Source organism: Antedon bifida, chromosome 3 (assembly GCF_963402885.1).
Source record: "Antedon bifida chromosome 3, ecAntBifi1.1, whole genome shotgun sequence".
NCBI lineage: Eukaryota > Metazoa > Echinodermata > Crinoidea > Comatulida > Antedonidae > Antedon > Antedon bifida.
Window position 1 is genome coordinate 23884698 of NC_136228.1, and position 22757 is coordinate 23907454.

General features: G+C 33.3%; 2 protein-coding genes across 2 annotated transcripts; one reads left to right on the forward strand and one right to left on the reverse strand.

Moving 5' to 3' along the window:
- Window positions 1–3500: 3500 nt before the first annotated feature.
- On the reverse strand, window positions 3501–17592 carry LOC144838031 (uncharacterized). The gene is made up of 3 exons (XM_078693378.1): window positions 15563–17592; window positions 9417–9654; window positions 3501–7391 (listed from the first exon to the last, which is right to left on the reverse strand). The coding sequence occupies exons 1-3, from the start codon at window positions 17438–17440 to the stop codon at window positions 7198–7200; spliced, it is 2310 nt and encodes a 769-aa protein (XP_078549504.1). The 5' UTR covers window positions 17441–17592; the 3' UTR covers window positions 3501–7197.
- Window positions 17593–18527: 935 nt separating this feature from the next.
- LOC144838039 (tektin-like protein 1) lies at window positions 18528–21698 on the forward strand. Its single transcript, XM_078693395.1, has 5 exons — window positions 18528–19002; window positions 19248–19352; window positions 19494–19964; window positions 20190–20399; window positions 20887–21698. The coding sequence occupies exons 1-5, from the start codon at window positions 18610–18612 to the stop codon at window positions 21067–21069; spliced, it is 1362 nt and encodes a 453-aa protein (XP_078549521.1). The 5' UTR covers window positions 18528–18609; the 3' UTR covers window positions 21070–21698.
- The last annotated feature ends 1059 nt before the right edge of the window (window positions 21699–22757 follow it).

The following is a 22757-nucleotide window of genomic DNA, read 5'->3' on the forward strand; positions in this document are numbered from 1 at the left end:
GTGGTATTCGCACGATAAAGTTAGTTATCAAATTTGGAGTCAAAATACAAGCTAATGAAACTAACGCCAGGCTTAACGTACATAGACAACAATAAAAATCGTTCGTTAAATACCTAGCCTAATAAAACAGGAATATTGAATGATTATACACCAATTATTACTATATCAAAATTGATTAAATTATTTTCAACATAGGCCTCTAGGTTAGGGCTAAGCATATTAGCTAAAGTTTAATTTTAGGGTATGACGATTGTCGGACGATAGTAAATCTTTATAACACGCGCTCCAGAATTCTCTCGCAATTTTATTCGTTGTGGCATGTTATTTGATCGGCATCAGTTAGGCCTACCTTTTATTCACCGCCATTCACACCCATGATGGGGCCTGAGGCGAAACGAATTTTGTTTAATGACACCCCTAGATGGCCGGAAATGGTACTCTCGCACATCACATTCATGATAAATTGCACCTCTATCTAATTGGCCGGAATAGACACTCTCATGCAGCATGCTACCAATGAGCAAAATGATTGTACTTTTTTCCTCCTCCTCCTCACACGTGGACTATTTAAAGGACGATAACATTTTGTTCATTTGTGTTGCCCTATGTTAGATGTGCGTGCTCTGTGCGGAACCGCCGATTGTTTAACATTCATTCAGTATTTTGTTTTGCGTTCAAGTTCAATGCGAACGTACGTCTAGGGGAAGCACCGAAAAAAGCACACTTGTGCAAATTCAATTATTATAGCTCTATCTATATTTATTATTTACAGCAATTTGTTGATGAAATTAAATATATCAATGTAAATAGGTGGTATTGATACAGTGAGTTTTTGCACATTTCACGGCTCAACACGGTGTCCTTTGTACGAATCGTAATGAATACGATGTAATTGTATAATATTTAAATTTGTATCCGTTTTTGTCGACAGGACCACAATGCAAAACAAGTTTAATTTCTACTTGATTGTGTATTATCCTGTATAAATATGTTGTTAAATAAATAAATAAATAAAAAATATCATGTCACATCCAGGGACCAAAAATTCGAATTTATTTTTCAGGTGAAAAAATCGGCAATTCATTTGCAACTCTATGGAAATTTAGAGACACGTATCGCTCGACGTACGCTCATATACAGGGAAGAAGGTATGAGTTATTCACGAACGAGTTTACGAATTTTTCAATTTACGAATACTGTATGGGGCACGTTGGAGGATTTTCAGAGATGAGGTGAGGTGGGCATGTTGGGAATGGTGGTATCCAGACTACGGGCCTGGGTACACGTGTTAATTTTCTAAAGAATGGAATGTCGAAAATGTCTTTGGCACGCCGCTCAGAGAGAAGTCCGTGCGTGCTGAAACTACCACAGTCCGAATCGTCTCAGGGCAGAATCGTCCCGCTACCTGCTAAATAGTTCAGGGCTTTCCATGTTTCATGTCTATACCAGATCGAGGCGCGGAGGTGTGACAAAATATTATATTTTCACTCTGCTATGTTCGAGAGACATGTTTAAAATTATTGTAAAGTGAAGACGCTCGAAATGCCAATCGTAGTCATTTGATGTGTGTCGCTATAGAAATTATTGTTTATCGGAAAACTGTCGGTCGGATAAAAAGTGGCGCATATACGGTTGAAAAGACCACATGCAACAGTTTGGGCACTGTTGTAAAAGTAAAGTCAAATAATTTGACACGATATGACTTGAATGAAATACAAAAACAATCGTTACATAAAAATAAACAATATGATGAGTGTATACACGAATATATAAAAATATAAATACTTGATTAATACAATATCATAGCATAGTAGCACGTTACGATATGCCTCGCACATTTTTGAAGTTGTAAACTGTATGCCTCCTTTTGGAAATGATATAATGATGCCTCGCACAAATATTTATCGTACCTCACACTCCTGGTATGTTGTTATTCAAATAACATAGCAAAAATATGGGCCTTCGTTGTATGCACCCGATTATTTCGCACACAGACTTCTGAAAAAAGTTCAAAATTGTGATATTGTGTTAGCCTGGTCATTCAAATAACAAACAAAACATGGGTCCCACTTACACCTGCACAATCTCATTTGCATAACAACGCACGGCATACCAACTACGATGAGATATAAATTTTCTTCTAAACACGTAATGAAGAGAATTATCAATTCGCGCCTACTTCCCATCCGTATCTTGTTTGTGAGTTTATGATCGAAGGTCGGGAAGGGGATAAGTTGGACGATTTTTATGCCAAATCACTCCTTGTGGATTATTGTTATTTTGTAACTGCAGGTGGCGACAAACAGGATTTTTGTGTTATCCGACATTGTTTGTAAACAAGCGTTTTGGAAGGTTATTTAGATACGTGTTCTTCCTCATTGAGAAATGGATATACACTGACCTACATTCAAGCTTAATGGGGTTTTACTAGACAAGGACATATAATATTCTATGCAGATAGTTGATCTTGATTTTATAAAGTAATGGAACGAGGGATAATGTGCACCTCATGCGTAATGTTGTTGCCGTCATCAATTTGTTGTACAAACAAGCAATAATGTATTCATGCATCGTATATTATGGAATAAGAAGGATTGATTCTCATACTTACAATGACATCATTTTCATTGCCAAGAAATTATTTTTTCTTTATAGACTGTCTACATGTATCAAGTTTCAGCTCCTTAACCTTCCCCAGCACCAGCTACAAGATCAGATCATCATCCGTTCCATCACCAACACACCCTTTATCATCTCCATCATCAGTTCCATCATCCCCTCTTCTAACAACCCCATCAACATCTCGGCAATATCACTCTACACGATGACCCCTTTCATCGTTCTAGGACGAGGGACACAAAGCCGTCGCCAAGGCGATTCTGACTGTCTCATCAAATTTTCACAGAGCAAAATATTTGGAATACGGTACCGTATTTATTTGAATCACTTTGAATAAATTCCCCCTCGAATAAAATGCCCCTGGGGGCCTTTATTTCCTCGAATAAATGCTCCGCCACATGCATATAGGCCATTTTTATACAGAATAGATTTGTTGTAACAATTTACCAACCATTTAGATACAAGTTTTACTGTATTTTATCATTTATCGATATTAATTGAACATGTTGTATTTTTCAAATCTATAGAGTTTTTCGCTCGAAAAGGAGCAAGTATGCACATAGAGCTTGCTTTAGAAAAAAGCAGTTACCCGTCAACTTGACTGATGACTATTGATGCGGCAACATTTTTAAAAGACAATGTGTTCTTTTAATACAAACTGTAAAAGTGTAAACGACTGCATTTCCGATTAAACATTTAACAAAAACACTAGCACAAGAAAGGATCAACATAAGGAGGAAATATACACACATAAAAAAACAAATATACATAATAGTTGCCAATGCATTTTTTGTCTTTGGCACGCATGATATGAATGTACTTTGTACCAAACAGCTGATCGCTTTCTTCACACTTAATAACATACAAATGAGGATTAGTAATATAATTAAAAATTCTTTATTATGAATATTGTTAAATCTATTGAAGCAAAATTGCAAAATCAATTAGGTCTAAAGTACTTGCGTATATGTACAAATAATGTTCCTTATGATTAACTATAAATTAATATTATAAATAACTACATATATTTGGCCCACAATAAAATTTGGCCTTTAATTGAAATTGTGCATTGTAAAAATTCACAAATTTTTCTACAGCTACCAAGGTTTAATTTATAAATTTCTACACCATAAAACACATAAATATCCATCACCTTAATATTCTGTGCTTAAATAATGTACTGTGTAAAACAAAAAGTACTTTAATATATTACTTTATTTTAGATTCCAATTATATATTACTTTTTTGTTATTTAATTTCATCAAATCAAGATTAATTATATCACAGAAAATATTAATTATACAATTGAAATATCATAGTGATTTATGATCCTTTCAAATAAAATTTATATATAATACAGTACTCATATCTGAATATAAATCGTGATAATAATCTGACTATACAATTAATATTAAAGATTAAAACAATAAGAACATCTTCCCAATCAATTTACATACAGGAAACACCTTAATGGTTCTTAAGTTGAATTTTAAATAGCAACAATCAACGATTAGTTCATTTTCTAGATATACAAACAAATAAGCCTATGTTCACACTGATGGAGTAATGGTGTATTACAGTAGCATACCAATGCTGATCAAGATCAAATTATAAACTGTAGAAGAAAAAAAACCCAGGTTCAGATACGAGACGGCACTACTTACTAATACAGTAGTTCCAATGGAAGTTTTGTCCCTCAGAATGATTCTTGCAACCATCATAGTAAACATTCTGACTGAATAGAATGCTGTACTACTTTTAGTTTTCCACACTAATAAGGCTAATAGAAAAAATGCATTGTACACAAAAAACCATTATTTCATTAGTATGAACAGGGTCTAAGATGTTTTAGTTTTCTAGATCTTTAGTTTTCTGGACACCAAGCAATATTTATATACGTAACATACGGTAAATACATTTTCTTTAGAAGGAAGATTCATTTTTACTTATTTTACAAATGATCATATATTGAATTGGTAGTGATTGATTATACATATTTTGTCTTTAGTCTTTCTTGATCAATGATAAATTAACAAACGCTCTCGGTATCCAAACTTAGATCCATAAGATTTTGTTTATATACATGTATAGAACTGAATGAAAATGTATGTATAGTATTTGATATATAATAAAAGTGAAATTATTAGGTTTACATACAACGGGTGTATTACTGTATACACACAAGAATCCAAGAATAACAACTAGTTAATCTACATTTTTTCGATCTAATTTAATTTAAAATTTGCATTTTATTACAAAATAAATACTATATGGGCCTACTGGGATAGTTTTTATGTCTTTAAAACAGTTACAAATGTGAAAAATAGTTTGATTCTAATAATTAAAGAGGCCCACTATAAATACCAGCATGCAATGCACGCAGAGCGATGCACCCACTTTTGGTGTGATTTAGAGCCAATTGTGAAGGGAAAAAATACGAAAGAAACATCAATCAAGTTCTCGATTTGAAATTCTGTCAAAAAAGAAAGAAACTAGGGTATGAAGTGAAGGCTGGTGTAGATCCTACATACTAAGCCTACAGGGCTGCTGTGGCGTCTACATTATGAACATACAATACGAACTAGGTAGTACATTGTTTTTCTATTTTTATCATAATTAACCATAGAACGTAATTTAAGAGAAGAATGACCTGGTTTAATGTTTTTAAAAGTAACAAGTAATCCATTTATTTTGACAAAAAAATTGCAGGGATAGTTTCTTATTCAATATTCTTATTAATTGTAATTCACACTTGAAAATGATTCATGGTCAGATGGCTTACCATGGTGGAAAATAATTTAGTTTTCCCTCCATGATCCAGTACATCTTACAGCATTTAAATAAGAACATGCCAAAAAGTAAATGTATTTTAAACAACCTCTGTAAAAAAAAAATCTTGTATCAATAGCTACCATAATCCACAAATAATTCACAAAAATAGTGTCTGGTAAGCCAAATTTGAAAAAGTATGTCAGCATAAACGTCAAGACTCACTCATCATAAATCGGGAAATCAGTTGGTATGTATATACATAATGGATATTAAACCAGATAAATATATACAAAGTTGAGTTTTTCCATAAATTAAATCTAATTTTATGTTTTTTGAAAGTATAAAATATAATACTGCTACTACAAAACATTAGTTATTTGCATACCTATACTTAGGCAAAGTAGCTGTGTGCTAACAAATATTCTAAATTGATATGCACTGTATTAACAAGTGAATTATTATTATGGCAAATTTAAAACATCAGGAAAAAAATCAAGGCACTATATTTTGCAACTATACAAGGAATGATTGAAGACAGGCACATACACTACTTTCTGCAATTCAAATGTCTATGTTAACATTAATGTAGATACTACTCACTGTTTTAGGCCTCACTAATTCACTGGAAATCCAATGAATCCCTGTAATATCATTAACCACAAGTAGAAATAAACTACCTGAAATATATTTAACTGGTTAAACTCCTGCCTACCTCTGCCTAGCACATCCATGGAGTATAACTAGTCAATCCTACGGTAATACTCATAATAAATGGTAAAGGTGATTATTGAGAAGTACTGTAATCTGCTCAGAAGTTTTTTAATTGTTACTATGAATATCATTAAGTACACATTTTTAAAAATTGATTTACAAAAAAACGCCATCATCAATATTCTATTTGTCACCAAAAAGCTATAAAAATAGACATTTTACTAAAATTGCTTATTTAGTTATTATACCTTACTTACGGTTTAAAATAAATAATAAATTACAAATTTATAATTTTTGTTTAATAAAGCAATCTAATGTTACCAAGGGCTTTTAACTCGAAACCCAGTAAGTTATAAATGTATCAGGCCTAATAATAATTGGATGCAAGACTAACTAACTGTGACTTTGAGTGTCAATTTTTCTTTTTGTTCTTTCAGACCATTTCAACATTTTGATTGTTTATGGTTAAATATCTAGTGACTAAAGGCCCATTTACACTAGGACGATAACGATCGACGATAAATAGATAATCACATTTTTCTTGCATAAAATAAAATAAATTGTAAAAGTTTTCGTTTTAGAACTATAGGATAATCATTTATGCTTTCAGTGTCATTGATAAAAATAATATTTCTAAAAATCCTATCAAATGACGTCATGATCAATAAAAACAATAACATCGTTGTATTGTCACGATATAATTGCTCTTACTGATCATGACGCCATTTGATTGGACGTGTGAAAATATAATTTTCATCAAAGGCAGCATAGATGGTTATCCTATAGTTCTAGGATGAAAACATTTTAGATTTCCTTTGTTTTATGTATGAAAAATGCATATTTATCTATCGTCAATCGTTATCATCCCAGTGTAAATGGGCCTTAATAAAACTGACCAAATATCCAAATCATGATCAATTTTTTAAAAATTTCTCCAAAAGTGATTATATACGATACAATTACGATACATTAGTAGTATGGTTGGTTTGACCACCTTAAATAATTTTTACTTGACACTGATATTTTTGATATATCACACATCATCGTTGTCTGGTGTGACCACGCCTTTACTTTGATGTCAAGCAAAGTACATGTTTAAAAGAGCATTGCAGAGTTCCCACTTGACCAACCCGAAAAGATGTTTGAGGTTGATTCAGGTTCAGCTTCAATTGGTTCATTTTCAATTATTCCTTTAACTGGTATTGTTTGAGGCTCATCTTGATTACGTCTTCTTTCAATAGTACTCATGTAAGCATTTTGTAAGTAGCTTGGTACGTAGGCTTGGAGACCTTCAAGAAGATACATGATTATTAACTTGCAGTTACACATTATTTTTGTTATAGCAATGGCATTATTTTGAGTCAACAACAATTTAATAGAATCTATTTTTTCCACCAACAGGTATTATCAGAAAAAACAGAGTAAAAATCAGACATCAGCATTAGAAAGCCAGGTCGTACAAAAAAAATAATGTTGGCTTACATAAGACCACCTCTGGACTTGCAATACTGTAAAACCTTGAAAAGTTGAAATTGGCTAAGCAAAATTTACAGCATTTATTTGGAAAATAAGCTGTTCTTTTTAGATTGCAAAAGAAATTTTGAAAAAAAGCCCATCTTGAAAAGAAGCCCATCTTGAAAAAAAGCCTGTCTCGAAAAGAGGGCTTCTTTTCGAGGTACTGTATTATACAGTTGTGACTGTATTAATCCTGATCTGTGTGAAAGGGTCTGTTTACTTCAGTACACATTAAAGCATGATAAAAGGTTGAGAAATTTTAGATATTTTTGCAGTATTGATAAACAAGACAAAAATTGTTATTTTCACAAACTGTAATATTATCATAATATAATTATATATTATATTAAGTTAGACATGTACTGTACTATATAATAATACAATTAATATAAAAAACATATTAGTCGGAAATAACCATGAGGCATGATTATTGTCATGCGTGATGATTAGGAAATTCTCAATTTGGTCCCTACAAGATTTGGGGCTGGTGTTGTCTATGCCAGGGCAGTAGCCAGCATTCAATTCAATTCAAAATTTAATTTCACCACAACAGAAAAAAAAAGTATATAGATAAATAAATATTAAAACAATGGTTTGAGTGAAAAGAGGCAGATGAGGCACTCGCCTGTCTGAAATTTTCAATAATATTTACTCATTTTTACGTAATTGTTAATGGTTTCTTGATTCTTTCGAGCAGTGCTGGGAAACACAGACGCGAAGTGTTGCGAAACCAAGGCCGGTCATGCGTAGAATATTTTGACCTTAATTTTTTTGTGTTTCAAGGGACAATACATCTTTAACCCAAGATGTCTAAACATTATTAAATGTAATCAAGTGAATTTACTTCACCAGATATTTATTAGTGATTCCAAGTAATTTTTACTTGCATCTATTATAGCAATTTAGAACATGTAAAAAACACCCTAAATGATAAAATCAAAGAACTTATAACACAAGAATCTCCTGTTCGTCCGAAGCGCGTAACAATTTCGAAAGGAATTGTGGGATAGAATAGAGCTAATGGGTGGCGCCATTGTGAGCCATGGAGAAGCGCGCCCGCATCAAATTAGAAAGTCAAAATCATAGAGGGGGGTCTGCTAATACTATAGGGAGGATAGAGTAATTGACTGAGCCCTCTATTGGAGTAGTGCGCCCTCAACAAATTAGAAAGTCAAATTCATAGAGGGGATCTGCTAATACTATAGGGGGATAGAGTAATTGACTGAGCCCTCTATAGGAATTAATAGTTTTGACTTCCTAGTTTGGAGGGGGCGCTGCTCCATGCTGTGAAATGGTGTCGCCCAGTTTGACCTTTTAACCCTGTACTTCCGATACTGTGTTTTGAATGCAAATTGAAGAACAGGAGATTCTTGTGTTATAAGTTCTTTGATAAAATACAAAGCAATGACTTTTCTACTTGTAATATTGTTTTTAATAGTAAATACCACCATAATCTTAAAAAAAATGTATAAATATGTGGATTGTGTCAATCATGGTATCTGTGATAGTGTTACAGTTACAATGATTTTGACACTTTATTTAATTTGTTAAAACCATTTTGATTTTCTTTTTATGATTCTGGTGAATCTTTATTCAGGCTGATGTGTTTTATTTTAATGTACAGTTTTTTTTTATATTTCTCCTGAGGTGAATAAATTTGAATTTGAATTGGATTGCTTATCAAAATAGGGCTGCAATTCTGTGTGAAAGGGGCTCATGGTTCAACAAGGCTTATTTCATATGGCCATTAAGTAAAATCATGCGACACCACAAAAAATACCAAAGAAAAAGAAAGTCACCTTTATTTCCTATTGATGTATTGCTTTTAAGGCCATCGTCAACAGATTTGTGTTCAATTTCATCATCTTCATTGATGTTGTCAGTAACTTCGTCAGTTAATTTAACATCTGAAGTGTCCTTTAAATTTTCATTTTCTGTACTGCCAACTGATTCAATTTCATCAAAAAACAAATTTGCAGCTGCCTCAGAAGCATAATCAAAGGTTTCACTCAACTGTTGATTAAATGTAACAGATTTCTGAAACAAAATAGACATAAAAAGTGAATATCAGTAGATACAGTATAGTAGCTGTCTTCCATTATACAGGGATCCCTGAATTTTACAAGCTGCCCTTTTTTAGAAGTTTTTTAAAATCTATTATTCAGACGCGGATTTAGCCACCCCCCGCCCTAAAATTTAACTTTTTAAAATAAAATAATGACTATTTTTATTTTTTTATTTAGCCCCCCACTAATCTATAATGCTGGATCCGCCCCTGTTCTTCAACCCTGAAAACGATTATCGCGTTACATTGTGTGTGTATATGTACGAGTCCTCATCTCAATAGAAAAAACAATAGAAATTTCCCACAAAAATCGATCGATTTAATGAACGATTTAACAAACAGAGCATAGTTTCTGAAATTAATTTTGAAACTTTTCAGCAATAACAAACAATGAAAATTCATTCATGGTATTAGTTTCATCCTTTTGAACTTTACCTAAGACTTAGCCTGGCTAACCCACAATTTACTAAAGCTCCAAGATCTATGTATACAGGGTCTGTGGCCTACTGTATAGGAGGAGGCTGGCCATCGTCACTTGTGCCTGGAAAGCGATACCCATTTGACTAGAGCAACTTTTATGCTCTGTTAATTTAATACATTAATTGCAGATAACAAAATTAGAGATTTCAAACCCAATTAATAAAAGTGCAAATAGATCAATAAGAAATGTCATTTTAAAATCTTATCTATTATTCTGTTGTACAGCAATAGCATTATGCTTTACACCAGCGACTGAGCAAGTCATCTGGAAAATGGCACACAATAGCTGCATTCTCAGTATTTGATAGATAGTGTAAAGAAAATATGCTTTTGTGAGGTAGCTACAGTACTGTAGTAACAGCTGGACACAACTAAACTGCATTTTATTATTCACCATGTCCACAGTAGGTTTAAAACTGTTAAACTTAAACTGTACACTCTAGTGGCAGATCAGTTTATTTAAATAGGTCAACATAAAACAAACAAAATGAAAGAAAATAAAACTTCAATGATAAAAATGCCTTTAATCAAACTATAAAAATTAAAAATTAATGGTGTGAAATATGAAATTAAATTAAAATATGTATTAATCTATCCATATTAAATTTTTTTTAAATGTAATGAGTTGTAGATATGAATTTAGACCGTAAGTATGTTATGACGTCATCTTTTGACACAATTCGTCTCATTCAATAGAGCGCATATCGCGTAAACGTTATCAATTTTCTTACAATTTTCGATAATGTTTTTACTCTAAACCTTCTCCTTCAGACATATGAAATTTATTTTTAATTTGAAAAGGTCATCATATTCAAACAATTAAATAAACGTGAGTGGTGTAAAATAAAAACTAACCGTCAACTAAACTGTTTACAATGCCAATACCGTCAACTGTTGACGCCTGTTGAGCGGTTTTGATCGATGCTAAACTGTTTGTACAATCGTTGTGGTGCAGCCTACTGTGGACTAAGCCTAATAAATAGCATGTGCATGTTACGATGCGTTGCGCGATAGCCTAACTCGTCATTGTGACGAGTTCAAATCTACTTTTATCTTATTTTTCTTTCTTTCCACAAATTTTGTCCGAAGTGTATCTCTATATACTTGCCACAATAAGATTGTATAAATTTGTCAGAAGATTGACTTCTAACTGTAGATGTGCACGAAACTTCGTTATATGACGCAACGTACTGAAGTTATTGAACTTTCCCTGGCCATTGCTGTTCACGTTATTTGCAAGAGAGGTACACGCATTGATTTCCTAGAGAATGGAATGTCAAAAATGAGAGAAGTCTGTGCGTTGCTGCTGAAACCACACGCTATGTAGGAGGCTGAATCCTCTCGGGGCAGAATCGTCCCGATTCATATTGAATTTTAAAGACCCCTTCCCTACGTTTTTTAGATCTAATTTAAGATCACAAACTATATTTATGTAAAAATAATACTATATGGTCCTATTGCGATAATTTTTTGCGTCTTTAAATTGATATTTTTGTTTTTCTTCTGTAATTCACCCACTTTTCGATCGATTGTTAGGCCAAAACAAATGGAAGACTCCTAACTTTTCAGCGAAAATACCGGGTTTTCCCCAATTTGTATCAACGGAGTCTGGCAAAAATAGAAAGACAATTAATGCAGCAACTATACAACGTCAGGCTAGGTATATAGCTAGCGTACGCTGTTCGTAGGTTACCGATGTTTACCAGCTAGGCCTACAAAACTAAGCCTAGCTAGGCTAGGCCTAAGACCGTCCACGAGAGGTCATACGCCGTGAGCTACTTAGGTAGTGCATTGTTTCTTACTTTTTATCATAATTTACCATAAAACATACATTTAAGACAAGGAATGACCTGGTTTAATGTTTTTAAAGTATATATGTGTATTATTTTTACAAAACGTCACAAAAAACGTTTAAATATATAAAAGCAATTTTCTCATTTAATAAACATATGCAACAGACAATATTACCATTACATGAATTTACCACATGCACTGCTATAGGTTAACAATGAAATGATGCTAGACGTAAGCTAATGTTTCCTACAGTAGAGACGCACTTCAACTGTCAACCAATGGTAATTTACTGGTAAAACATAAGAGACAATGCAATTAGTCTGGGTTCCAGACAGAGTTTTGACTTAATATTAGTTAAAAGATGAATATTTTGGCACATTGGGTTTTATATACGTACTGTATACTATTTGAGCTTGTAAACTCTGTCTGGGGAAACATGGTTTGACACCAAGAATTGTTGGTGCATACGATTATCCGGTTAGTTTCAGCCGCATGCAATTGGCTACTCGCTCTAAAATATTTTAATATGAATATGAATTTTTGGAAATTTCAAAGATTCAACAAAGATGATTCGAATGCGCTATGTTATGTTTAGACGATGTGGAGAAGACACATGTGTGTGCTTTTGGGTACACTTGTCTTGATATATGCTATACTTCTCCGCAAATCAAACATTGAATGGATCATTAATACGCGGAGATAATCTGATTAATTCCTACCTACCCTGCCCTGTGACATGTGTGGTAGCTATAGTATGTGCCTATTTATTGGCGTTTTATTTGGCAGGTCATATACAAGCATTGGCTAGGCCTAGACTTGATAATGTAATTGTAATTAACAAAAAAACTCTGGAACTCTAGGCCTATAATAATACATGTCACAATATATTTTAACAGTTGTTATTTCAGTCTCGATCGTACATAATACGTACTCTTTTTGAAAAAAAAAATTCAGTCAGTTTGATCATTGGTTTATTCGAAATCCATATTTACATACCACCCGCCCTGTATAGCCAAATATGGTATGATAACCTACCTCATTCTTATCGGATGTTTGCGGTGAGCTAATCGATTTTTATACATGTATCATAAATCTGTATTTTCAGACAAATGGTGGACTAACCATAAACAAGACAATAAATACAGACTTGGGGCAAGTCTACAATGCAATGTGTCATTTAACTAAATACGCTGGAGGCTCAACTGTATAGTCCAAAACTCCAAAATTTCTAATCAGGGCTTAAATCAAACTATGGCCCTGTATAGGGTTATCCCAGTGTACTAGTTTCACATTGTCTTTGTGGATAGAACATAGGCTACAGTACTACTAATAGTTCTTTTTAAAATGGAGGAGAACTCTCATCAAGGGTAATTGCTAAACCTTGCAAACCTCAACAAAAAAAACAGCAAACCCAATTGAACCAACATAAAATGTTGAATCATGTAGCCTAGGGTATGACTCACTTGGTATGTTAATTTGTTCAAAAAGTTGTTTTTTAACTACTTATTTTTGGGGTAAACACCAATTTTAAACAAAAAATAATGTTCAGTTAACAACAAAAATTTAATTTCTTATAAATTTGACATACCAAGTGAGACGTATACCAAGTGGGACGTATACTACATGATTCTAAATACTTTTATGTTGGTTCAATGGGTTTGCTAGGTTTACAATTTTAAAAATAATGTTTTACTCCCAGTTTTACTAAAAAAATAAGTTGGTAACAACATTTTTAACTAGATTTAATGTAGTATGGCGAATTATAGGTTATAATATGCATTGATTTAAATAAAGATAATCGATTTTTAAAAGATATATTGTTTGATTGATTTTGTCAGAATCTTTAATTATTCAGAATATATGAAAGATAGGATCTTGCTAACGCAAATACAATAGTCGGTATCACAATCCAATAGGGTTTCCCAAGCATTCTGACGATCTATATTAATTTTTAAATGTAGCATATTTTCACCATTTTGTTAACTTACACATGTGTAGCCTGTCACTTTTAACGTGTTCGTATAACATGGTTTCAAGTTGAAAAGTGAATAAAATATGATAAAATTGCTGAAGAAAGGTTGTAAAACAGAAATCATGCAAAAAGAGTGCACATTATAGTGCACATGCAAAATTCTGCGCACTCATGGCAATTTTAAGTTTTTAAAATTGCCTGAAACGTATTCTAATTTCATCGAAAATAAATGTTGATGATTTAAAAAATTGTAAGCGCGTACGCATGCGTTATATATGCGCTACGCACATATTTGTATTGTGATATGATAAAATATGACCTGAAATTTATAAGTACCAAATTTGGTTTAATTATAACACCGTAGAACCTTCATTTTACGTACGGTACAGGACCGAAAGGCGTACGTAAAATACATAGAGATCGTAGCTATAAAGGCTATCGTGTTTGCCTACTTTACTGGTACAGCATGCAGGTGGTCACTAGCTAGTCCTTGGCTAGACTATTCAGGCCAGGCTAGCAAGATGTGAGGCCTAACTAGAAAAGTACAGTATATACAGCCTGTGCGTTTAAATAAAGTGTTATAAATAAAATATCAATGTTCTTGTATTTTCTATCAATAAAACAGTCGCTGTAGGGGGAATGCACGTGTGTAGCTTGTTTTACACAGCAGAATTCCTCACACAGCCACCATGGCTTTGTTTGTTATTAAATTGCGCACCCAATGTAAGAAAATGATGACGTCATCGGTTATTTTAAGCGTACATAAAATCCAGGGAACGTAAAATCAGGGTACGTAAAACACAGGTTCTACTGTACATGCTTGTGAAGATATGATTACAAACATGATTTCGTTAAATCGTTTTTTTGATGATTGGGCACCATGAAAAGATAACCACATCGATTCCTGGCCATAAGGAATATACTCTGGAAAATTGACGTAGCTAGATGAAATTAATCTCAAGATAATTAACGGACAAGATAGTGCTAGGGAAAGAATAAATAAAGATTCCGACAGAATCAATAAGGTTATATGTATGATAATGCATATAACCTAATGAAACTTAGAATTTTAGATTGTGCCAGTTCTATCTATTTTTAAAATCAAGTTTGTTCAAACATTGTTACACCTTCAAATGTCAATATGACCATTGCCCACACATGATGACTTGTATTTGGTTGTATGTATTTTGCTGATAGTGATACTCAGCAGGTACAGTATGGATACGTCATTGAATTACAGATGACTAAAGGGCATATCCAACACAATACTGTACAGTAAATTACAAAAGAAAAAAAGTACTTTATTTGTATGCATAGTACAGTAGGTTCTGTATGCATGAATGGGGAACAATGTACTGTATACTACTCATTCAATGGTTGACTAATTCAGGAAACACCCTATTTTTTTTCTCTTTGGTTCATATTTTTTAACTGGTACACAAGTTTTTAAAATATTTAAATATTTGTGGGCATCTTAAATATTGAGTAAAAACAATCTCTAAAATTCTAAATTAAATATGAAATTACTGTAGCAGTACACAGTATTAATACAAAAGACTAACACAGCAAATATTCCCACAGTACAGTACCTAGAATTCCTCTCTGAATTATATTATAACTGTGAACTGACTCACCTTTGATTTTATTACATGATTTCCATCAACTGACTTTAATATGGAAAGATTTCCAGTAAATTCGTTTTCTCCGACAAACTCTACAGAGGTTATTTTTTTAACAACTCCTTTCTTTTTCTGCCCATCACTTAGATTAACCAATTTGTCATCTGATTTTCGTTTATAGGTTTCAAATTCTTCACCTACTTCTCGTTTTACAGGTGACAATAAAATGTCATCTATATTTGAAACAGGAAGGTCATCTTTATCATTCAATGATATATGATTTTCTTTTGCTGCACTTATTTCACTTTCTCTTTTAACACCAACTGGTTCTGTTTTAACACCAACTGGTTCTCTTTTAACACCAACTGGTTCTCTTTTAACACCAACTGGTTCTCTTTTAACACCAACTGGTTCTCTTTTAACACCAACTGGTTCTGTTTTAACACCAACTGGTTCTCTTTTAACACCAACTGGTTCTGTTTTAACATCAGCAATTACTAAGTGAATTTTGTTTTCTTTTTTGAGATTTTGTTGCTGTGGGACAGATTTTATAGATAATTTTTTTTCATTAGCTGAGTTTTCTTTATGAGATTCTTTTTTCATGACAGCTTCTTCTAATTTTGGAGCTTTTTTCTTTTTCTTATTTCTTGGTGGTGGTACTGGAGAAAGGTCTTGAACAGTATGTGTTTCTAAGACAGATTTCTTCAAATTGTCATTATTTCTAAATGAGTATGAGTTTGTATCAACAGACATATCTTCTTTCTTATTTCCTTTTTTTTGGGTCACATGTTCATTCTTGTATTTTTGCGTGGAAACTGTGTAGTTTTTGTTACCTAGATTTGTATTTATATCTCTTTTTTCTGTCTCTACAACTTCATTTTTATCAGCTTTAATTTTTCTTTGTATACGAGCACTTTCAATAATTTCAAAATTGAAAGGTGACAATGTTGACAAGGGGCTAATGGGAGCATCTGCTCCTAAATCAATCAACTCACTCGCAGACAAATCTGGTTTATTCTTCTTTCTTGTCAGGATATCATACTCGCTATTTAATAGAACAGAGTGCAAATTGTCCTTTTCAGCTTTAGGAGTTGATATAACTTGTTTTGAATGTGGAAAAGATGGCGAGGCTTTTGCAGCAGTTGGTAAACAGTGTACAGAATGTGAAAAATTATCAACTTTCTTGGCTGTATTGCGATCTAAACTTTTGCTTCTTGGGGTCTTATTTGTTGATGTACTCCTTGATTGTCTTGGTGGTGATGTAATACCTACATCCAAAAGGTTTTCTTGAGATGAATACTTGAATCGTCCAAGTAGTTCACTTACACTAAGTTGCTGTTTGTCAACAAAATCATTTTGCTTTATAGAATCATTATTTTCTGACAATACTGGTACATTACGCTCAGTTTTTTTCTGTGTTGGGGTGAAAGATGTTGCTGCTACATCAGGTTTTGTACTTTGTTGAATAAAAGTTACACCAGTTTCAATACTTTTTATTCCATGTCCTATTGGTCTAGTTGTTTTTGAAGTTGATGCACCAACATTTCGTGAATTTTGTGTTTTATGTGATCTGTTTTTGTCAAGTTTCAGAAATGGGTTGTCTCCAACGGACGTGCAGTGTTCCTCAGAAACACCATCATCATTTTTTTCTTTTTTCAAAGGATCCTTTATTTTTTCAGGTACCTTTCGCTCCGACTTTTTAACTTCTAGACCTAGGCCTACTTCTGTTTTGTCCGCCGAAATAATGATGACATTTCTTTCCTCGATAACGCGTTTCCACGGCGGTAGGGCGTCCAACCGGCGTTGCTCAGCTTCAGCGGCTTTCCGTTTTTCTTCCTCTTTCTTTTTTTCTTTCCGTTCCAATATTGTTTGCTTCCATAACGGAATCGACATATTTACTATAACGTTACAGATACAATTGAAGCATTAGATTTTTAAACAGGGTTCCAATCAAAATTTCCACCCAGCAACCAAGCCTTTTTATACGTACGTACTTAAGCTACTACTAGACTAGGCCTGAATTAAGTGTGGGTGAGTGAGGTCGCTGTGTGTTAATGGATGAGTGACTAGCTATAAGCAAAGAATTTACTGTGTAAACAAAAAGCTTAGGCTATGTAGATCCACTGAGGGCGAACTCTAGACAGCGATTATACATTTAATGCAATAAATACCAAATTGACTATGTATTTTCCTACCGCTGGACAAAATTTGAAAAAACACAATATTTGTTTGGGTCTATTATTATATTTTGATATTTAGTATAATAATAGACGCAAAACGCAACGACCAAGCGGGAAGCAAGCCTTTTAAAATTAATATTTGTCTGCGATATATTTTTTCACGGTGTTTTTCTTGTTAACAACGTCAAACTGAAAGACGGACCCAATTCTGAAATTTAAAATATTTTACTAATAATGTAAACTACTGAAATAATCCGGACCCGGAATTTCAATTCTGAACATATTCAGTCCAGTGAGATGATGGCCATGAATGACTACATTTGTTTTGATATAGCAAAATTAAATAACTCCGCCCTGTTTGATCGACGGAGTAGTGTAACCTGCATCAGAGATTGCTCTTATTGTATTTTGATTCAGGCCTACGTCCATGTCTTGTGTGTGCAGGGATGTATATTGCAATAATTTAGCTTGTTTCTGATATTATCAAAAACTTACCGTAAATCTTCTAATTGTAACCCTGGGTTATTATTCTTTGATTGTTTTTTAGGGTGGTTACTATTTGAAGTGGGGTTACTATTAGAGTAGTGGGTTACTATTACTAATCTTAAATTAGGCACCTATAGTAACCCACCCCAACTTTTCTTTCATCTTTGATAGAATTTTAATGTCCGGCTCGGGATCCGACAGGCTGCTTCAATTCTCCCACCACGTCCCACACAACAAGAAGCCGGCCGCTGGTGGCGTGAATAGAATTTCCCATGGCAACTAGTAGAGGCATGACAACCCGACGCAACACACAACATAAATTAATGTGTCACACACACACACACGTACCACCGGCGGAAAAACTGAAATTAAACTTTTAAACATTGATTTTCAATAATGTTAACATCAAGAACGCAGCTTCCATTAGCTACTGCTAGCGTTGGGCCAGTTTCTTGGAGGGAATCGACGATAAAAGAGATTAAATTTTCCCAGGCCGTTGTTGAGCGAAGTGATAAGAAAGGCTTAGATTTTGGTCGGACAACTGATCCCCTCCCCTCACTGCGAGATAACTGTGTGCAGCAAAGCAATACAGTAATCTTATCATACGTTAGGGAGACAAGAGCTGTTCTTGTGAAACTACGTGAAAGCTTTTTAGATACGAATGAAGAAGTTAAATCACTTATTCGTGGAAAAGAGGCATTAGAAAAGAAACTTGAACACATCCGTAAAGATATTGCTCTCAACAAAATAAGTACAGAAGTAAGATCAACAAGACCATCTCGAGAAAGGGTAAGCTAATTTAGTTTGTGTCTGGGTTTTATCTATCTAGGCTAGGGGCTATCCTAAGGTAGTAGTAACTACTGTAACTATTAGTAGTACTAGGCTAGGCCTAGTACGAGTAGGCACTGGTTGTAAAATTCACATGCACATTCTCACTAGCCTATAAAACAAAACAAATCTTTTAATGTTATATCTTTTGATGCATGATTGTTAATTCAAACTAAATTGTATAGACATTATATTGTATTTTTTAGCCCAGAGATGGAGCAGATGGATTGCTTGAAAAAGAGCTTCAACATTTGTATCATCTTAAAAAGTCATTGGAGAACAAGTTAAGAGTTGTTCAGAAACAACTACAGGTATAAAATATTTCTTCATGAATGCATAATAATAGGCCTAGGCCTGTATTATTTTCAAAGCACTCACTGTGCCTATATTTCCTTAGATTACTCTTTGCAATGTTGGTATTTTTGTTTCAAGAATATGTACATCTTTCACAGGTGCTGGATGTGTGTAGGAAACGTTTGAATGCAGTTTTACAAGAAAGAAACAGAGTGTTGGATCTGCTATGCCATGCTTTATCATCGGTGACTAACTCAAACCGAATTAGTGGTCGAAATTCCAGAAATAGTGGCCGCACATCTAGACAGGACAAGATAATGACATTTGGATCTAACGGGTTTGGATATACTCAACAAATAGATGCAAATATTCAAGATTTAAATGAAGGAGAGAAATCACCAACTAATGGTGGTGAATTAACAGAAAATCCAGTGCTAGATCCACTGGGACCATTCACCCCAGAAGTTGCAGCATCTATGGCACAAGCTAGAGAGGCCAGACAGAGATCAGTTTCACTAAGAAAAGAAATCAGAGAAGCAATTGAAAACACACATAAACTGCAGAGCACAGCACACCAAGCTGTCAATAGTGGTCTTAATAAAAAGGTTGCAGAAACTGTATCTTTACAAGTGAGTGGAATATCTATTCATAATGCTGTATTAGAATATTAGTTATAATTGTTTCCCTGTTCTGGTTCTGAATACAGTTTACAAATCGGATAGCACTCAGAGAACTGGGAATTTTCCCAAAACCAACATTCACTTTAGGTCTGAAAGGTTTCAAAATTAGTAAATTTTGAAAACCAGAATTTCTATAACTGAAACTGTCACAACTTTCTATTATTCATTTATCAGCAACATCTTCAAGTAGCACTAGGAGAAAACAGACATGCCATTCACAGAGCAAAGCGTTGGTATGATGCCACAGAAAAGGCACAGGGCTACACTGTAGGCCCTGAACTTCAGTCGGACTTGGAAACAAGAGAACGGCTTACAAGACCTTTAGTACGAGTCTACCAAAGACACTCTGGTACTAACCTTCCAGAGGCACAGGATATCATTAAGGTTAGTTTATTTTCAAAACTCTACCAATACTCTAAAAATCCAAAAGGTCTCATTCTCATCACAATAGGTTAGATGGCCATGTTACGACCAATGACTCCAAATATGTATGGGGTGGAGTTAACATGTAAAATGCAACCAAACAGCAGGCCCAAAAAATGACTGCTTATTACGTGTTTGACGCTTGAAGCGTCTGGACACATTGTTGTCATTTGGGATATTCGATAATTGTACACCTAAGTTTGTAATGGTTGGTTATTATATGATTAGGTTAATAATATATAATTATCTAATGGTTGTAAACATTGCATTATAGGATTGGAAATAGAGTGTCCCCTGAATAGGGGTTGGTTTTAGTGTTAAAACAATTATTGCTCCTCATTTGTTTCGCAGGAAAGGAAAGGGTGTACCAAATGAGGGTTGTACTGTATACCAAAATAACTTGGTACAGAAAATAAATTATTAAAATCAAATTTGTTTATGCTTGTAGGGAGCTGGTGCACTTGATCAATCTTTGATGACTACCAGTCGAAACATCGCTCTCATGCAAATGGCTAGAAACCGCTTACAGGAAGATATTTACCACAAAAAAGCTGGAGCCAGTGTGGATTCTGCAGTTGTCCGAATGCGTAGACGTTTAGCCAACCACCGATGGGTAATGGGCAGCGTGTAGATTTCAACCTTCAGAAAAATTAACATTGGGCTTTTCATATTCAATTTGATATGCATTAAATATGTCAAATAATGTTGTGAAATTAATAAATTGAATAAAAACTGGATATTTGTATAATTTTCTGTGATACCAAATTTCACACTGTACATGGTATTTCTTTTATAGAAGTTAATTAAAAAAATATATTATTAAATTATTAAAAATATAATTGCGTTCTTAAGATAATTAATGATTCTTGAATCTGCTGTGCCCCCGTCTTCCCAGGCAAATTGATCTGTCATAACTGTAAAGAATATATTTAAGAATATAGATTTTAAAAAGAGTTAATAAAAATGTAATTGTGTTGTACAGATATGATTTTTTAATCTGCTGTCTTCCCAGGCAAATAATTGGATATCCAAATTACTTTTAAATTTATCACTGTTACTGGTTAATGATTCTGTAATGCATTTCATAAATGTATTTAATTTTTAAAAATGGCCTAGTAGTATATTATGGCCTATGTTTGCAATACTGGTAGGCCAATTTATTGTGTAATTATGCAACTTTTTCTTATAAAGGTGCCTTTATTGTTTGTACATAAGTGATTTTGGGTTCTAAAAATTAAAGTGATTTTCAAGGTACATCTATTTTGTATTAGATAAATTATTCTTGGCAACAATATTAACAGATAGTTTGCTGATCAGCTGATTAGGTATGAACAAATTCTGATCAGATCAGATTTAATAGATACAGTAATATCAATTCTATCAACACTACTTGTGGGGAAAAAAGGAAAAAAAAAACCTTTACATTTACATTTTATTTATTATATTACGGCATTGTTATTACTGTACAATGAAATAGAAAGAACATGATTTACCATTTCTGATCATTGTTATTGCGCCTTCATATCACTATACCACTTTCCATAAAAATATTTAAAACAATTATATTGTATGTGAAGATGCAGTATACTTAAAAACATCCTATATTATACAGTTCTTTGTTACAATGATATCATTATATTATATTAATGATTAATAATTATATTTACCTATTTAAATTATATAAACCTATAATAATTAGGTATGTCAACCTACTAACTCTACATACTGGTTGTGTGGTGTACTTGGTAGATAAAAATAACCCTTCATACATTGGCTGAAGTTGAAATATGTATAATTTAAATTAACTGAAGTGGCGGATCCAGCAGGATTTTTTAGACGAACACATCTGAAAATAATTCAAAGGCCAAGAAAGCTACAACTATACCATGGACCTATATTATAGATCCATGACACAGTTACTAATACTACTTAAATATTTCACTTACCATACTTAGTATTAAGTATTATCTATCTTCTAAATTTTAATTTGTGAATATCAACACAACAACAAACCATCCTCAAATGGAAACAATCATGTGATTGACGGAAAATGTTTAAGAGTAGGAAGGGTGAATGCTGAATAATGGCCACAGACTCCCCTAAAATGTAGAGTTTCTGTTCTCTATTGCTGTTTGTAAATTGTCTTTAATGAGATGTACACAGTAAACAAGTAGTTTTATGAGGTTAATTTCTACAAAAATAATAGCAATAATACCCAATATCGATAAGATAGAAAAAAAAGATCTAAAAACAAAAATCCCATATATAAGGGATAACTATTGGAATGTTACAACTGTTAGTAATGAAAACAATATTTTA

Excerpts from the sequence above, each read along its gene's own strand:
- LOC144838031 (XM_078693378.1), bottom strand. The coding sequence starts at position 17,440 with ATGTCGATTCCGTTATGGAAGCAAACAATATTGGAACGGAAAGAAAAA. Across the intron at positions 9,655-15,562 it reads ATCATGTAATAAAATCAAAG|AAATCTGTTACATTTAATCA; the intron begins GTGAGTCAGTTC and ends ATTTTGTTTCAG. Across the intron at positions 7,392-9,416 it reads TACATCAATAGGAAATAAAG|GTCTCCAAGCCTACGTACCA; the intron begins GTGACTTTCTTT and ends ATCTTCTTGAAG.
- LOC144838039 (XM_078693395.1), top strand. The coding sequence starts at position 18,610 with ATGTTAACATCAAGAACGCAGCTTCCATTAGCTACTGCTAGCGTTGGG. Across the intron at positions 19,003-19,247 it reads CAAGACCATCTCGAGAAAGG|CCCAGAGATGGAGCAGATGG; the intron begins GTAAGCTAATTT and ends TGTATTTTTTAG. Across the intron at positions 20,400-20,886 it reads AGGCACAGGATATCATTAAG|GGAGCTGGTGCACTTGATCA; the intron begins GTTAGTTTATTT and ends TTATGCTTGTAG.